Source organism: Mastigoproctus giganteus, chromosome 6 (genome assembly GCF_048544385.1).
Source record: "Mastigoproctus giganteus isolate SK-2022 chromosome 6, ASM4854438v1, whole genome shotgun sequence".
Taxonomy (NCBI): Eukaryota; Metazoa; Arthropoda; class Arachnida; order Uropygi; family Thelyphonidae; genus Mastigoproctus; species Mastigoproctus giganteus.
In genome coordinates this window covers 29,216,008-29,235,722 of record NC_143580.1, presented here as the reverse complement: position 1 = coordinate 29,235,722, position 19,715 = coordinate 29,216,008, and the positions used below count along the sequence as shown (strand labels likewise).

At 36.1% G+C, this 19,715-nt stretch overlaps 1 protein-coding gene across 1 annotated transcript in view; it reads left to right on the top strand.

Annotated features, from left to right (window-relative positions):
• Window positions 1-19,715, top strand: part of zip (myosin heavy chain 10) — a 380,860-nt gene that overhangs the window by 294,613 nt on the left and 66,532 nt on the right. The window contains exon 25 of the mRNA XM_090375898.1: window positions 2,906-3,050. Coding sequence (XP_090232024.1) covers window positions 2,906-3,050 — 145 coding nt within the window. The remainder of the gene's footprint in view (window positions 1-2,905; window positions 3,051-19,715) is intronic.

The window sequence follows — 19,715 nt, the reverse complement described above, 5'->3', positions numbered from 1 at the left end:
TGCCCGACCAATGTGTGGTAAGCCTAGTATGCAATTCAAATCTTTTTCAACTATCACATGAAAAAAGATCACGTTAACTGGAAATTTGCATTGTGTAAAGTGAAAAGTGGTATAATTTTTTTTAAATAGCGGTAACTTAAAAACTCATTAATTGAACTTACGTTATACAAGGCCTGGCTATATATATGGCGCCTCCGTAGGAGCAGCAGTGCGTAGCACACACTTCTTGATTAGACCGGGGTTCGAGCCCGTCACCACCAAATACGGAGGATGCGGAAAGGTCAGGGAATGACCACCGCATATCCTCGGAGCAATATGGCCTTAGTTGCTAATGCTCCTAAAAACCAAATAACAACAACAGCCTGGCTATATATGTTTTGACAGTGACAGGTACATGCCACAGTGAGGTGCACTTCATGGACATGTGCTTTCCACCCCTCAGCTTTCCCTTGCTTTCTTCTTCTTAATTTCCCCTTTCATATAGAATATTAAATAAGCAGTGTCAAGAGGTGAGTTGGCTTTATTTCATTTATGATTGTTATTCCCTCAGCTGTAACTTTCTAAGTATAAAAATTAACTCAATAATACAGATTACTCCACCTACAGTTTTCACTACTCTGTGTGCATGATTTTAGCATATTTTTCTATTCTCAGAAAATTTGAATGTCAACCCATAATTATAAGCTGGGTTTCAGTGGATTTTGCTTATCTATTCAAAAAAACTATTGCCATACATTTCTGTAGAAAACATAATCTCCATTGTGATATGGTCCTAAATAAGTTGGTGAATGTGACCAGTATACAATTCCTTGACATAATTCTGGACAAAAAAATCAACCTTCTTGATCTCATCAAACAACTTTTATGAGTTTAAAAAAAAATTAACATCTTGAGAGCATTATCTGCCACATTGTTCTGCATTTATTATGCTGTAGTACAATCACAACTAGATTATGGTCTCTAGTCCGTAACTGTGAAACCTAGTACCTTAAAGTGGTTGGATCCCATTTATCACATTACCTTATGTTCAGGGCCCTCGTTGAGGGGCTTGAGTGAGAAGTGACCAACTATCAACGGAAAAAGTGTCCAGATATTAATAGTAGGGCAGTGTTATTAATTAATGTCAATCCTGTTTATTATGATTTGGTTTTTTGGTTAATTTACATATTTGTGACTAGTTTAGACTTTACTGGTGGAGTCAACTTAAATTTGCATTTTGTTACGTTTGTTCATTTTAAATTCTGGAGGAGATAGTTTATATATAGCCATGGCATATACACTATCCTCCAAAAAGTATTCAGATACACATTTGTTCATTTTAAATTATGGAGGAGATAGTTTATATATAGCCATGGCATATACACTATCCTCCAAAAAGTATTCAGATACATGGTTTCCCACTGGCATTACATGCCACTCAGTTCAAGAGTGAGTCAGTCTCCCTTGGCTGCTACAATACTCCATCCTCATACCACCAATGAATGATAGACTGTGGAGAGTTCAATCCTTCATTCCTCTTGCACAACAATGATTAGATGGGTTGGGACATTGTTGCCTGGTAATCATCTGATGTTTTACTACATTCTATATTGTATGTCCATTATGTGACAGAGGAGTTCTGCAAAGAATTGTCTGCTCGGAACACAGGTTGCCATTCTTGCAGCATACACACACCATCAGTGAGATGGTTGGGACACATGTTGGAACCAGTAGTGTACAGCATGCTGCATGATACTCTTTTAGCTATCCACAAATCACCAAACTAATGGCAGATGCTTTCTAGCTTGGTATAAGGCCTGTTCTTGGACTGCAGACCAATGGAAAGACTTGCTTTGATGTGATAAGTATGTGAAGAGAGACTGCTCAAAAAAACAGATTGTGGTGGATGCCCAGAGAAAGCTACCTGCTGGATTGTGTTGTCCTGGCAATAAAATTTGGTGTCAGTAGTGTTGATGGTCTGGGACTGTTTAATTGTTTGGCCTGAGATCATTGGTTGTTTTGGGAAAAACCATGAGTGCTGAGGGCTAGGCCCTTGACAATAGTGTTACCTATGTTGTGGAAGACAGGAAGAAGTGACCCTTGCTCTATTGTGAATCGGGCATACATATATGACTCACTCTTACCTACTCAGAGGTGAAGCCCCCCCCACCCCCAGTGTCAAAACTGTCAAGTTCTGCTAACTATACATCACTTCATGGTGAACTGTCCAAAATTTTATAGAGAACGACTAAAAGCCTTTCAAACAATAATGAATGCACAAAACAACTTAATGCTTAAAACAATTTTAGATAACCAGTCTAATATTACTGCCGTTTTCTTCTTCCTTTTTTTTTAAACTCATAAATTAACTGGATACTTCAAAAATATTAAAATTAATAGTATACCATTTATAGAGAAGCTACATGACTATAAAGCAAAATCTTGGCTTTATCCTAAAGCACAAAAGTGAAAAAATGCTGATATATGAAACCCTCCTACCTAGGCTAGGTGCATTATAGCCTAAGCTGCTCTTGTGCCAGTAGCTCTTAAACAACAACAGCACATGGAAGAATAGAGATTATCTTGTGCTAATAGCCATGGTGAACAGATGTGTGCATGCATGTGTGGTGAGAAAATATATTTTCCCTTGTAGCAACAAGATATAGTGAAGTATAAGAATTTCTTAATTGAAGTGTAATTCACTCTTGAATCGAAGAGAATAGTTGCCCAATTCAATTGGTGGGCTATGAGCCAATAGATGGCCAGCAGTGTTTTATGACTGAAAATTTTATAATTTAATATTGCTCTCATCAGTAAAAAAATTAATCCAGAAACTGCTCTTTACCTCAAACCATTTGAAGTAATGAATAATTTACTCGATAGGTCACTTTTAGTTACACTTACAGAATTTCTCTTATTATTTAAGATGTGATGAAGAAGCAGTGGCTAAGGCTCAATCCCAGAAAGCACTTAGGGAAATGGAAAGTCAGTTATCAGAAGTTCAAGAAGATCTAGAATCTGAGAGGCAGTCCAGAGCTAAGGCTGAGAAACAGAAAAGAGATCTGAATGAGGTTTTTGCTTTTTAATATCAGGTTTCCTTGTTTAACATTTTACTATAAATTCTGTTAAAAATTGTATAATCATGCAGTATTTCAATTTCTTTTTCTTAATAAAAGTGCATAGTGTTTGTGTATGAACTGTAAATTTTGATACTGTAAAATAAGCAAATTTTTGATTTATCTACAATTAAACTTAAATCCACTGTAGAATGCTGCCTTCTCTCTTATTGGCTATAGCATTTTTGTATAATGTTAACTGTGATCTTTATTACATTAGCAAAGAAGTTGTATGCTTCCCTACCAAAATATTAGATAGTTGGGCATGCTTCTGTCAAACGGTATTTCCTACCATTTCTAACTGGAATAACATCATTTGATAATATGCAAATAAGCTTATGGAAAATGATTAGAGCAACACAGCATCAACGTTGTTATTAATACATTTACCATGGGGAAATGCAGGTGCATTTCCCCATGGTAAATAATATTGGCAACTGTGCAGTGAGAGCATCCATCAGAGCAGTGTTTCTCAACCTTTTTTAATTATTGCCCCCTAAACGACTTTTTTAGACAATTTTTTTTTTCTAATTGCCCCTGTGAAATTTTAAACAAGAAAATACTTTATATTTACTCTTTTTATTCAATGGGATCCCTAAGCCTGATGCTTCTTAGCTAAAAGTTCAATGTTCAGTATGATGTTAATAAGTTTAATTCTAATGTCTCCTCTTGAACATATATCAAGTCTGTTTCTTTCCTTTGTTAATATTTTATTTACTGAACTAAAACCACTTTCAACCATATGAGACATTGGGAAAACAAAGAAGTACTTTGGCCATTTCAGACCACATTGTTGGATAAAGAAGTTTAGTCCTTTTTGATCTCCACAGCTCAGCCATTTCACCTTTTTTGATTATATTTGCATTCTTCTTTACATTTTAATTCAAAGAGTTCTTCTTGAATTTCTTCACTAGCAGGCCTGGCATTGCATTCAATTTATCTAACATCTAAGGCTTCACTTCAAAAGAAAATAAATCTGAAAACGTATTTTTCATTTCACCTTTTAAAGAACATGAATAATCTGAATAATTCTTAAGATCATTCTTGTTGAGAGATTCATTGATTTCAGCTAACTCTTGCATACCATGAAATTGTTTTTTCATTTCATTGCTTTCAATTATTTACATTTTCTCAGTGAAGGCTTTTAATGTGTTGCAGTCTATCACTGTAATTAATTTCCCTTGAAGTTGAAGTGATACTTCATTAAGTTTTCAAAAAATCCAAGCCACATATATTTTGCATTTGCTGATCTCCTTGGCTAAATCTGTCTCCTTTTCTTTCTAAAAAACTAATTATCGTATTAAAAAAGGTTTATAAATCTTGTTACATTTTCCTTTAAAAAGGAAACTGACTTATGTATGTAAAAGTAAAAGAAGCCTCACATACTGTTCTTCATTATCAATGCAAAATTTTCTGAAAAGCAATGATGTTTGCTATGTGACTTTATTTTATTGATGGCTTTAATAACTATACTGAGAGATTGATAAAGAACTGGACTAATATTTTTTGCAACCAGATGATGTCGATGTGTATTGCACGAACTATTGGACATGGAAGACTACTGTACAAATTGAAGCAGTATGGCATTAAGGGCAACTTGCTATAATGGATAAAAGATGGTTGAGTAAGAGAAGACAAGAGTGGTAATCAATGGACACTGCTCTTCGTGGACTAATGTTATTAGTGGAGTCCCCCATGGTTCGGTGTTGGGCCCAGTGTTGTTTTCTATATTTATCAGTGTTAATGTCTAAGGGTTAATATATATATCAGGGTTAATGTCTAAGTTTGCAGATAATACAAATGTTGGCAAGATTGTTAATGACAGTAACGATAGTATACTACTGAAACAGGATCTAGAAAAGTTGAGCAGATGGGCTTAAGAGGTGGCAACTGAAGTTTTACATCAACAAATGTAAAGTACTGCATATGGGTAGCAATAACCCCAGGGTAACGTATCAACTGGATGATACTATACTCAGGGTAGTGCAGAATGAAAAGGACCTGGGGGGTAATTGTGCAAGTCAGATATGAAGTTTTCTGAGCAGTGCAGACAGGTGCAAGAGCAGGTCATGGTGGTGTCTTGTTACTGATATACAGAAATTTTGCTAGCAGAGATAAGGATGTGATTGTCCCTATAAGTCAATGGTCAGGCCACACCTTGAGTACTGCATACAGGTCTGGAGGCTGCATTTTAGGAAGGATATAGAGCTGCTGGAATGAATACAGAGAAGGGAAACGAGATTGAGATTGGTGAGTGGAACAAAGGGTTGCTGTTACCAAGAAAGACAAGTTCTGCAAATTGCAGCATCTGGAGACTAGGCACCTGTGAGGTGATCTAATTGAGGTGTATAAGGCCTTCAATGGTTTGAGCAAGCTCAATGCTGATGGGATTCTTCCTCTTGCCCAGATTACTCACTTGAGTGGATGCAAATTGAAATCGAGGAAAGATAATTGTAGAATAAATGTGCAGAAATTCGCTTTTATCCAGCGGGTGGGTGATAGTTGGAACAAACTTCCAACTGTCGTAGTGGAGGTCGAAGACTTAAATAAGTTCAAGGCAGAACTAGACAAGTATTTGGGGTGAATGGATGGGTGAAATGAGAAGGTGTTTTTTTTTTTTTTTTTGCTGATGCTGTATAAGCTTGCTTTTTTGAATCACATGCCTCTACTAATGCTAACTTTGGGACATACTTCCTTTAGGTGGGCTATAAAATATTTGTGATACAATTATGGAGGTAGCAGCATCAGTGGCACAGGATATCAAATTTTCCAGTGATACTTGTTTTTCATCAAACCATGTTTTTACAGCAGCAAAAATGGATATTCCAGTACAGTCAGTTTCTATAGATTTTACAAACATCTCTTCTTGCAATTTACAGTGATCATTGAAATAATGAATGTATGGCATTAGAAGGGCCGTATTGTCAGTAACTGTGTATTCATCAATCTGAATAGAAAATTTTCTCATTTTTAGTTTGTCAGTTAGCTGCTCTTCTATATTAACTGATGTCTCATTGATTCATCTTTGAATTGAATCATTGCTCAATGGCAATGCTTTTAAAATACTGGAAGGATTTTTATGCATCACTGTTGAAATTAGTCTAATGCAGGTCATATAACATTCTCAGCAACTGTATGAGCACTACCAGTTTTATAAGATGCAGTCATTCCATGTTTGTGCGTTCTTAAATGAGGAAGTAACAGTGTAACATTTCTCAAAATTCTGTTTTAAATTTTTAAAATATTCGATATGTTTACCAGCTTCATCAGGATGTTTCCTTTTTAAGTGATCTGAAAGTAGATGGTTTAATAGCCTCATTTGAAAAAGAACTATTACACATAAGACACAGGTTGTTTTGAGTCGAATGGGCTTTTATTAAAACTATAAGCTAGATATTCACCAGATACTACTTTTTCTTTTCAGCACTTGACATGTTTGATGATAGAATGAATAATTACAAAGAATTAAATAATCAAATATAAACTATTTTTACTTAACTCTCATAGCCTATGTCACTCACAAAAAGCACTGTGGATCAAAAATAAACAACTTCCATGAGGAAACAATAAATCAATACTAATTGTCGCTTAGAAAGTAGAAACAATAGACTGAAACATTTCCTCATCCCATCCGTGCCTCATACTGACCAATGAAACAAAAGAATAAATAAATAAACTACGCCCACCACACCGCCACCAAGGTCGCAGCTGTTGGAAAGGTGCAGACGGTAAGGATTGCATAATTACATCTGGAAGCACTTAGGAATTTAATGCTTGCTTGAAAAAGCAAAGCTGATTGAATTAAATCAAGCCACTATCTTTCTTTTATCGAAATTTATCACTCACTCCTAATATAATATACCTATAGGTTAAAAATCAGTTGTCTCAGCGGAAAAGAAAACCCAATGAGAGCAATTAAATATTAAGGAATAAGATGTCAGGTAGGGATGAACATTGTAATCCCATGATTTTTTTTGGCTCCCCAAAAACCAATTTTCCTGTGCAAATTTTCCAGGCGATATTGCCCCGTTGAGAATTCCTGCTTTAGAGCAACAGTGGAAATTATATGTCTGTACAGATTATGTCAGGTATCTATAATTTGTGGTTGTTGAAGGAAAAATTGAGTAACAAACATAGGGAAATCCAAAATTAATCCACAATCTGTATTAATAGCCTCTTTCCTATGGTGTAAACAGAAATTACATTGAAAAGCAGCAACTGAACAAAATCAGAGATACCTTCAATTTACACAAACAGAGGTACTCCATAATAATAAGCACCCTGTGCTTGTTATGTATGCTAAGTATTAGGTATATGCAACTGTCCTGAACTTAGTTAAACACCTTTTATCTTATTGTAACCAATGTATTTGTTTACATTGATGTTGTGAATGGCAACACTGGTTGCCAAAGGGGGTGAATATGCAGTCCACCAACAGATGTGTGATGACCTCTGATGGTGTCCTTGTGTAGGCAGTACATTCCTAGAAAGTAGTGATCTTGCTGTCATTTTTGAGGTCTCTCAGCTCTTGGGTATATGCAAATATTGTTTATTCTGGGTTCCTCCTGCATTATTTATTTGTGCCCAGACTGTAATGGAATGTTCCATGCATCCTCTTCCAACCCCTCTACAGTTCCTAGATTTGAATCTAGTCAAAAATTTGTAGAATCATATGAAAAGGTACGTTGGAATGAGATAAAATTGCTTGGAATACCCGTGTGTTAATCACAGTTATACTTTTTTTTTTTTTTTTTTTTTTTTTTATAGAGTAGTGTATAAAAATAAATGGATATATTTTATGATAATCCTTTGATTATCATAAAGCAGTTTATGATAATCAAAGGACTCCCTTGTCCTTCTGTGCCTTCCTCTGCTGTGGGACAAGACCATTACCATTTTCCTCTCTATGTGTGTAGGGGTAGAAAGCTCAAACCAAATAACATTTGACTGTTTTGTGTGGGAATTCTCACTAGAGACCACTTGCTGCTTGAGTAACCAGTAAATCCTGAAACAGGCTATCATACTATTGGCTCATCTTTGTATCTGCTTCTGCCCAATATAACTTCAAAATTACACCAATTTTATTATATTTGATTCTTATTTATAATAGTTATATTTGTGAACGATAGGAGCTTTGTATTATCACTATGAGTCTATAGATTAGAATATTGCTTTTTGTTTTTGTCCATACAAATTATATAAAAAAACATGTGAAGCATCAGTAAGTATTCAAATTTGCTTTTAAAGCAAGCGCCCCCCCCCCCCCACAACTTTCATAAAAAATCATCAGCTTTGTGACTTTCATGTCGCATTGGGCAGTAATATTATCTGATTTGACAAAACATCTTTAATAGCCTTTTATTGTTATTTTGCATTGTTTCAAGTATTGATTGTAGAATATTTTTAAGCAGTGGCAGCTCAATAAAAGTGAGGAACATTTGTTGATGAGTGCGAAGACTGATTACGTGTGTCTGACAGTGATGATGGATGGAAAATGTGGGAGAATCCAGAATAATATCATTCCTGATAAAGGCCTAATAATACTAGTCTGCTTTGAATTTGATGCTGATGAGTGTACTTTTAGTTCTAATTCTAAAAATCCTGTTTTTACTTATCATTTGTTGCAGTTTTTTACAAACAGCAGTAAGAATTGTTTTCTTAGATACTCGTTGAATGTATGTGCGGTATGAGTACTATATCCTCTGTGATGACAGATATAGACATGCCTGGACATGATGAGACTTGCAAATCAGGGAACTGTATAAACCTGTGAAGCGTTTCTTCTGTATTCAAGTGTTTTCTTGACATTGATAACTAGTATCTGCTTCTATTGTGACTTTCGTATTGTGAATCTTTGGAAACGCATTGTTCGAATGATCCAAATATATTTTCTTGCATTTGTGGTAATTATATTATGGAAAAACAAAGGCAGGATATAACATCATTTGTGAAAAATATATATATGCCACATATTTTGAAATTTAGAAATAAAAGTTCAGGTTACTTATCAGCAGTAAACCATTAAAGAACTTTCCTTAAAATGCAGAAGTGTAATCAGCCCTGATGAAGAAAGTGAACTAAGGGTTTAATGGTAATGATGGCCCTGAGTGTTGCTCTATGGTCACATACAGAAAATGTTTATTATTTAGTCTTTATTGGAGGTCACAGTACAATCTTGGAAAGATGGCTTTTCTTCTGTATTTAGACTCCCCCATCTTTCCTCCACGCATAAAATGTTTTTGGCACTTTTTTGATTTAAGAAAAAGTGCATTATGGAAAATTTGTATATTCAGTATAATGTGAGGTCGTGATCATGATAGTATTTTATAATACTATGATTTGCAGTTATGAATTATGTGAAGTAAATTTACTTATTTGTTATAGATTCAGTGTGTATAATGTGTATGATTTGTTTTATTATTATTTTTTTTTTCACCATAAAGAAGGAACATAAGGTTCACTATAATCTGGAATACTACTGCCCAATGTAATCTGAGAGTCATAAACCCGTTGTGAAAAAATTCAAACAGAAAATTTCTCAGACAGTAAAATCCTGTTATAATGAACTTCTTTGGGTGTATGAAAATTTGTACTGAAATTGTTCTGTGAAGTGAATATCCTAGATTTTTTTTTTTTTTTTGCACATACTTCTGAAACAATCTGTATGTTGGTATAATTAATTCTTTGGTCCAGTCTTCTGGAATTTGTCCTTTGCAAAACAGTCTGATGTAACCACAATGACATTGCATCAGTCCACTATTTTACCTTCAGTTTTCAGCACTTAAGTCAAACTTCATCCACACCTGGTGCCTTTCTATGATCTTTTACATTTCAATAATATACTGTCCCAAATTTACCCCCTAGTTCAATATCTTTGTCTCTTCTTCAGTGTTATTCTCACTCCATTTACAAATGCAAGTATTTACTCCATACTTCTGAAATAGCCTTATCTTCTGTTGTACCTTTGCCTGTATCATTTTTTGTTATTTTAGTTAATGATTTTTAACTAAACACCAAACACCAAGGCCTTGAGGGTTGAGCACGCTGAATTCTGATGGGATCCTTCCACTTGTTCAGATTACAAACCTAAGGGGGCATAAATTCAAATTAAGAAAAGACAGATGTAGAATAGATGTGCGGAAATTTTCCTTTAGCCAGCGGGTGGTTAATTGCTGGAACAAACTTCCATGTGGCGTTGTGGAAGTTGATAGGTTGAATAAATTTAAGGAGGAACTGGACAGGCATTTGGAGGGAATGGTGTGAATTTTTTTTTTTTGGCTGATGCTGCATAAGCTCATACACTTGCTTTCTTGCATCACATGCCACTACTACTACTACTACTACTACATTTTTCCACCATCTCTTACACTTGTTTTCCATATCTTTCCCAACACGGCTACCACTGTTCAAGTTTGATAGAGAATTTATCTTTTTGATTTTATTTGATCCCTTCCGATCTTACTTTTTAATATAGTTCATAATTTTTTCTTCCATCTTTTCCTTTTCACAAAGAAGTGAAACTACTAATTTTTTTGCAAAAAGAAAACCTGCTTATTCCCTTAATTTTAAAATGAGCATTTTTAAAAAAATTCTCCAATTTTCTTATTTTTGTTAATGATGGCTGTAATAAACAACTGACAATACAGTAGACTCTCAATTTTCCGGGATAGATGGTAAAAAACAAATCCCAGATAATCGATTTCCCGGTTAATCCAAAAATACAGAAGTCCCTGACATACGTAAGAGATATGTTCCAGGACTTCTTACTTCGTTGAGTTTTACGTAACTCAGGAATGACTAATAATATATTTATTATTGACAAATCTGAATTCAGTGCGATACTTGTTAATGCTTGACCATTTTCATACATCCTTATTAGTTTAATTTTCTGATTCAAATCGATCACTTTCCTTTTCTCGGTAGATTGACTAGTACCACTGCAACTTATTCTCTTAGTCGGCACCATGATAATGGTCAAAATGAAATTTTCTGTAAAGAACTTTACAGGGTTAAAAACTCACTATTATCACCCCACGTGAGCTCACATTTTACTAAAGCACATTTCTGGAGGTCACTATCATAAAACAATTTGCACTTTCCATGTAATTGGTCTTTTCTGTTTGTACATCTAATTATAAACAGGTAGTAAGCTATCTTTTTGCATTTGCAAAAATACCGATAGCTGGAATTCTGTGGGGTTTACGTTATTATTAGTATTAGTAATGGCCGCTTGGTGCAAGAAAGCCTAATGGCTTATGCTGCACCGTTAAAAAAAAAAAAAAAAAAAAAAACAGAATAAAACAATGATGATAATAATTAGTAAAAGAAAAGGAAATTAAACCTTATCATCCTATGCGCTTCCCTGACCCGAAGGTACTATCCAGATGACCTTTGAATTTCCCCAAACTATCAGCCTCTACCACCCACGTAGGCAACTTATTCCAGTAATTTATAACTCGTTGGCTAAAATAAAACTTCCTGCAGTCCAATCTAAACATTTCTCCCCGTAACTTGAATTTATGTCCCCTAGTTCTAGCATCATTTATAACCTTGAAGAAAATTCCATCCTCATTCATTTTACTGATGCCTCTCACAGTAACGGGGAACATCCTTTGTAAAGAGGATAGGTGGAACAGGACCAGGGTATGTCTGCCAGGGGCAAAGGTTGATGACGTTGTAGAGCAGATATCATCTTTTAGGGCCACAAAAGGTGATATAGTTGTACACGTTGGCACTAATGATATCAAGAGTAGGAGACCGGCAGAATTGCTTAACAAGTACAGGTCACTGATGAAAAAAAGCCGTGACTTAGGGTTGATTTTGAAAGTGTCTGCAATTCTGCCCAGACACGATAGGAGGGAGTATATGATGAGAGCCTTGTCGATCAATTCGGCCCTGGAAAGATTGTGCAAGGCTCAAGGGATAGAATTTTTTTCAGCGTGGACTGTATTTGTTAACAGGAGAGACTGCTTCTACAGGGATGGGATACACTTAAATAGAAAGGGTGCAAGAATATTTGCTGATGCTATCAAGGCAGTGTTAGGTGGGTCGGAAAACTGATAGCTTGGGGGGGGGATACAAGGACTAATAGTTTAACAGTAGCCGTAGGCAGAGGTGAAGGTGATTCTTGCACAACTTCTATTAGAATAAGTAGCGACCTGGGGTGTTGGGGGTTTCAGGGACGGATGGCAGTCGTCGTGAAACAGGTGGGTATATGGGATGTGTTAGAGTAATTAAGAATAGGTGCATGTATACCAATGCTAGAAGTATAGTAAATAAATTTGAAGTGTTGGTCAAGACATCAAAGGCGGATATTGTTGGGATATCAGAGACGTGGTGTCACACAGATATAAGGAATGCCGAACTGGAATTTGGGGAGTACAATGTGTACGGAAAGGATAGACAGGATAGGAAGGGAGGAGGTGTTATGCTGTTGATAAAGAAAAACATAAAATCAAAAGAAGTGCATCCAGTTGATATAGATGAACAGTGCACTGTTGAGTCAGTTTGGTGTGACATAAGCACTGCGAAAGCAAAAATAAGAGTAGAGTGTGTTATAGGCCTAATGACTTGAATGAGTACAATGAACAATTGTACAGAGAAATAGAGTGGGCTAGTAAATCGGAATGTCTTATAATGGGGGATTTTAACTTCCCAGATATTGACTGGAACTTGTGGGTTGGGCACTCACACACTAGTCAGACTTTTGTGGATTTATTGGATGATTGTTTTCTGCAGCAGCATGTTCGAGAGGCAACCAGAGAAAGTAATACTCTTGATCTGGTTATCAGCAGTGATCATTCATGTATTAGGAATTTGCAGATAAAAGAACCACTAGGTGGCAGTGATCACAGTGTACTGACATGGGATTTACTTAAAGATTTAACTACTATCAGGGGTAAAGGAAAGGGTTTTTGCTTCCGTAAAGGCGAGTACAGTGGTCTCCGACAGTTTTTAAATTCTGTACAGTGGGATCAACTGACGATGTTACCAACAGTAAATTCGAAGTGGGAAGCATTCAAGGAATTAATCGTGGTTGCTACTAAAAGTGTCATACCTATTAAGAAATATTGTTCAAGGTTTAGGCCTAAATGGTTGTCAAATGAACTAATGAGACTCGTAACAGAGAAGAAAAATGCATGGGATGCATATAAATTATCAAGCGACTCAGAAGCCTATGGCAGATATAAGTTAATCTGTAATCAGGTCACAAAGGAGGTTCGGCAGGCAAAGGCAGATTACGAGAAATCCTTGGCAAAAGATGCTAAGAAAAACAGCAAGGATTTCTTTACTTATATAAACTCTAAAAGGAAGGGGATGAATCTGATTGGTCCACTTGACATCGATGGTTTGACTGTTGATGATCCTGCTCAGAAAGCAAACAAACTGAATGAGTATTTTGCATCTACATTCACACATGAGGAATTATTAAGGTTTGAAAATGGCAGAAGGTTATCAAATTGTAGCAGGATACTTAATGATTTTGTAATACCTGAAAGCAAAGTGGAGGAGAAATTGTTGAAGTTAAACGTAAGAAAAGCACCTGAGGTGGATGGGATCTATCCAGTTATATTAAAGGAGGTGGCAAAGCAACTAAGCAAACCCTTAGCCATAATTATGAGAGCATCCTTGGACTCAGGGGAGGTTCCCACGGACTGGAGATGTGCAAATGTATCCCCAATTCACAAAGGGGGATCGAAGGGTGACAGGAGTAATTACAGACCAGTTAGTTTAACTTCTGTTCCGGGTAAAATAATGGAGTCGCTGGTTAAAGATGCAGTGCAGGATCATCTAGACAAGACTGCAGCAATAATTCAGACACAGCTTGGGTTTGTTAAGGGAAAGTCTTGTCTGACAAATTTGATAGGATATTATGATGTGGTTACAAAGGAACTGGATGCGAAAAATAATTTTGATATCATATATTTGGATTTCAGGAAAGCTTTTGACACTGTTGCGCATGGAAGACTATTGTACAAATTGGAGCAGAATGGTATTAAGGGTAAGTTGCTACAATGGATAAAAGGATGGTTAAGTGCTAGAAGGCAGAGGGTGGTAATCAATGGGTGCTGCTCTTCTTGGACTAATGTTATTAGTGGAGTCCCACAGAGTTCGGTGTTAGGTCCACTGTTGTTTTGTATATTTATCAATGATATTGATGAAGGTATATCAGGCTTAATGTCGAAGTTTGCAGATGATACAAAGGTTGGTAGGGTTGTTAATGACAGTAATGGCAGTGTGCTACTGCAACGGGATCTAGATAATTTGGGCAGATGGGCTAAGAAGTGGCAACTGAAGTTTAACCTTGACAAATGCAAAGTACTGCATATGGGTAGAAGTAACCCCAGAGAAACGTACCAACTGTGTGGTACTACACTTAAGGTGGTATAAAATGAAAAAGACCTGGGAGTAATTGTGCAGGCAGATATGAAGTTTTCTGAGCAATGCAGACAGTCTGCCAGGGCAGGTCATGGGGTTTTGTCAATGATATATAGGAATTTTGCTAGCAGGGAAAAGGAGGTGATTATCCCTCTGTATAAGGCAATGGTCAGGCCACGGCTTGAGTACTGCGTACAGGTCTGGAGGCCTCATTTTAGGAAGGATGTAGATTTACTTGAGCGTGTACAGAGAAGGGCAACAAGATTGGTGAGGGGAATGAAGGGATCCTCTTACCAAGAGAGGCTTAAGTTCTGCAAATTGCAGTGGCTGGAGACTAGGCACCTGCGCGGTGATCTGATTGAGGTATATAAGGCCTTGAATGGGTTGAGCACGCTGAATTCTGATGGGATCCTTCCACTTGTTCAGATTACAAATCTAAGGGGGCATAAATTCAAATTAAGAAAAGACAGATGTAGAATAGATGTGCGGAAATTTTCCTTTAGCCAGCGGGTGGTTAATTGCTGGAACAAACTTCGATCTGTCGTTGTGGAAGTTGATAGGTTGAATAAATTTAAGGAGTAACAGGACAGGCATTTGGAGGGAATGGTGTGTTTTTTTTTTTTTTTTTGGCTGATGCTGCATAAGCTCATACATTTTCTTTCTTGCATCACATGCCACTACTACCTCAATCAAATCTCCTCTAAGGTGTCTAGTTTCCAAACTCTGCAACCCACACATTCGAAGCCTTTCTTCATAAGGACACCCTTTTGCCGATCTCACCATGCAAGTTACTCGTCTTTGCACCCTTTCAAGAAGTTCTGTCTTTCTTTAGGTGCAGTCACCATACTTGAACACAGTATTCCAAGTGTGGTCTAACAAAAGCCTTATATAATCTGAGGAATAGCCATTTATCACAACCCTCTGTTTCCTGCCCTGAAGCCATCCTGCTATCCATCTAAGGATTTTCCCAGTGATTCCAACCTGTTCCAGCTTATAAAGGAACCGCTCATGTGGGACTGAGTCAAAAACTTTGCTGAAACCTAAATAAACAACGTTGAAATTATTCCCTAAATCCAGCTCGTGAGTGACCCTTTCAAAACAGCAAACCAGATTTGTTAAACATGATTTTCCCTTTACAAAACCATGCTGAGTATCATTGAGAATTTCAATTCGATCCAAATGATCCTGAATTCCACCCTTGATCATTGCCTCCATGATTTTCCCTACCACTGAAGTCAGACTGACAGGTCGATAATTTCACTCTTAGAGCCACCCTTATGTATTGGAGATACATTGGCACTTTTTCAATCCAAGGGAATCTCCCCAGAGTCTAGTGATGCTTGCATAATTAGCCTCAATGGTTCAATGCACTCACTTGCCACCTCACTTAAGATTATAGGCTATATTCCATCAACTCCAGGAGCCTTACTGGCCTGTAGGCTCGAAAGTTTTTTTCATTAAATAATCTTGTGAAATTTCAATATCATTAATTACATATTTTACAACTTCCCTCCCACAATTTCTCATTGCCACAAAAGGTTTTTCATTTGTAAATATCGATGCAAAATAACTGAGTTCATCTGCAACGGCAGCTGGTGTATTTAATACTATCCCCTTTCCCTTACGTAAAGGTCCGATCTGGTTTGTCCTGCTCTTCTTGGCATTTATATATGTGAAGAATTCCTTATTCCCCCCCCCCCCCCCTTGCTCCGTTTGCTAGTGATTTCTCATAAACTGCCTTTGCCTGTCGAACCTTTTCTGGGCTCTATTACAGATCACCTTGTAGCTGTTATAGGCTTCAGTACTTTTTATTGCTCTGTAACTTTTCCATGCCACCTTTTTCTGCTCAAGTAATGTGGCAACGTCCCTATTCATCCAAATTGAAACCCTCCTCATGGAGTTTTTTTTTTTTTAATAGTATATACACATTCAAGGCATCTGTGATTAATGTTTTAAAAGCATACCACAGTTCAATTGTATTCATTCTCTGTGCGATATCTACCAAGTTAATAGAGGCCATGTAGTACCTTAAGGCATCGTAATTTCCTTTTCTGAAATTAAAACCCATTCCTTTGCCTTTTACTGCATCTACCTCTCTCATCATCATCCACCGTAGAACTCCGTGATCACTTCCTGCTACTGGTTCCTCTACTGTCAGCCGTTATGTCATCTGATTCATGGGTGATGATGAGGTCTAGGATATTCTTTTCTCTAATACTTTCCCTGACATGTTGATACAAATAAGTCATCTAGTTGATTTAAAAATTTTGTTCCCCATGTCGAGTTTCCTTCCCATTTACTCCAATCAATTAGAGGCAAATTGAAATCACTCATAAGACATCGACGCTTACTTGCCCATTCCATTTGCATGTAGAGGCTTTCATCATAATCTTCACAATCACCTGGTCTGTAGATTACTCCTACTCGTATTATACCTTTTGTTTCCAACTATCTCACACCATAGATTCTATACTAGCATGTGAAACGTCTGAATCCGGGAAAGCTATCGTCGCACTCAGGCTGCTTTTGATAAGAAGCATTACCCCACCACCCCTTCTATCTACCCTATCCTTCCTAAATACATTATACAAGCCGTACTGAAACTCATCATCCCCAATTTCCGGGTGGTACCATGTCTCCGTAAGCTCAGTGAATGGGACACACATTTCACCTTATGGTGAAATGTGTGTCCCATTCACTGAAATCTTCAGTCATATAAAAAAAAAAAAACATAAATCAATTGTAAGAATCTTTTCTTCTTTCCTATTTTTTTGCTTGTTATTCCGTATCTCACTTGTGCAATTTGTGCGTGCCATGATCGTCGTTATTGATTGCTTATTTTATTTATTTTTGTTTTAAATTTCACAATCCAAAAAAAAAAAAAAAAAAAAATTTGAGTTAAAAAAAATTACGTAAATCCGTAGTGCATAAGTCGGGACTTACTGTATTGAGAAATATTGAGCAACCTACGTAAAAAAATATGACGATAGATAAAAAAAAAAAAAAAAAAAAACGAAAAAAAGCTTGCCACGCACAACTCGCATGTCCAATCCAATGCTTCCCTTTATTTTTTGCGATGTCGATTTTAAGTCTAATAGCTTCCCTTTATTTTTTATGTGTTCCGTATGGTTTGGTCACCAACATTATAGTGATTCATTAGAGAATTAACGGATGCAACCTTTTCGAACTTTCGAATAATTTCAAGTTTTTGTTTAACTGAAAGCGCAACTGTTTTGCATTTACCCATTTTCGTGATTTCTAAACAAAAAAAAAAAAAAAAAACCTATAAAAAATTTTCGACATCCCTGACATAAATAACGAAACAAAATTTGTGTTTTTGCGGTGTGACGGAACATGACAATTGACGTGACGCACTAACACAAACTAAACATTTTGTCTCCTTTTTTTTTTTTTTAAATTTCAAGTCTTGAAGTGTTCCGGTTAATCCGATCCCAGTATATTGTGGCAAACTACAGCAGACAAGAGTCTGCTGTAGTTTGCCACAATTATTTAGTTAGTCATAAAAAAGAAGTAAACTTCTGCAGGTTTTTGATGTGATATGTGATAGCACAGTGCATAATAATACGCCCCAGGAATGGAGTGTATTACAGGTAGTTCTCGACTTTACGAATTAATTCCTTCCTAGTGCATGCTCGTAAAGTGAAAATTTGTAAAGTGGGAATTTATTTCCCATAGACATAAGGTTAAAAATAGGGGTTATGTTCTCAACAATGAAATTAGTTAACTAATTAGTTTATGTTTAAACAATGATTGATTTATTGAAAGAAATGTAAACGTAGCCTGTAAAATCAAGCAAATTATAATAATAGAGATTATTTAAGACTTAAAAATGTTAAAGAATGTTTATTCTTCATCGTTATCATCCACTAAATGCATACGCGTTGATCACTCATTATTGGCTTGGCACTCGTTGGTTTGTTGCACAAGGAGTCATCTTCTTCAGAAATGCTTCAAGAGGCGTTTGTTTCCACGATAATCTTCTTTTTTAATTATAAATTTCACGATTGCATGCATAAGCATTTTTTAACGGCACACACAAATTGCAACTAACACGATTCGCGTGGAGTAATAAGTTTACGAAGCTTAAAAAAAAAAAAAAATGTAGAGAAGATTCTGAAAATATATTTGTTTTTTTATATAATTGAAGATTCCAGTAAATTGGGAAACACATTTTACCATAATAACGTAAAAAACCACACGATTCCAGCTATCAGTATTTTTGCAAATGCAATAACATGAAGTTTACTACTTGTTTATAATTGCTTGCAGTAACAGAAAAGCCCAATAAAACAGAAAGTGCAAATTGTTTTTGTTTTATGGTCGTGACTTCCAGAAATGTGATTTAGAAAAACATCACAAAGGCTTTTAAAATTGATTCTTAAAACAGAACATATGATAACAATGAAAGTGTAGTGCATTTTAATGATTTGAATTGGTAACTAATACAATTTACAAACCACGCTCAGACCTTTTATATGGCCTTAAGGTCACGCTCGTGACATTTTAGAGATATAAATAGCTTAGTTATACAGCGAAAATTTCAACTTCCAAGATCTTGAAACGAATTAACAAAAAACATTGAGTTATTGGGTTCACATTATGGTATTTTAACGATACGATGGTGTCTCTGGAACTGATTAATATCATAAAGCGGGGTACGCTGCATTGTATAGCTACACACGTGGTTTGAAGTGCGTTTTTTATGAATGTTTAGCATTCATTTTTTGCAATTAATGGTCATATTTTCGATTTTGTTGATACTCGGGGGGGAAAAAACTCATAAACCCGGAACTCGTAAAGCAAGAACTGCCTGTATATCCCAATGCATGTGATGCAGCAAAGGAAATATTTAGAAAGTAGTAGGAATTAATAAAAGAACTTAAGAGTACGTAAATAATTTTTTCATGTTATTTTTAAAAGTAAATAAATGCACAGAATGGTAACTCCTCTTTCTACACTGCCAATATTCTAGTAATAGGAGCCAAAACACTACCTTCTCCTATTGATAACAGCTGTCTTCCATGTCAGTCACAATTATAAAAGGACAGCAAGAGATGAGTATTTTCTGTCACAGTACATTGTGAAAGAAAAGACTGATGGATGACAAAATGAACAGTGTATGGCACAACATTCATGGAAAAACTTTGCTGTGTTTTATACATGTGGTTAAAAAAAAAAGTGTAGTTTTACCAACTTTTTGTTGTAGTGATTTATATGCTA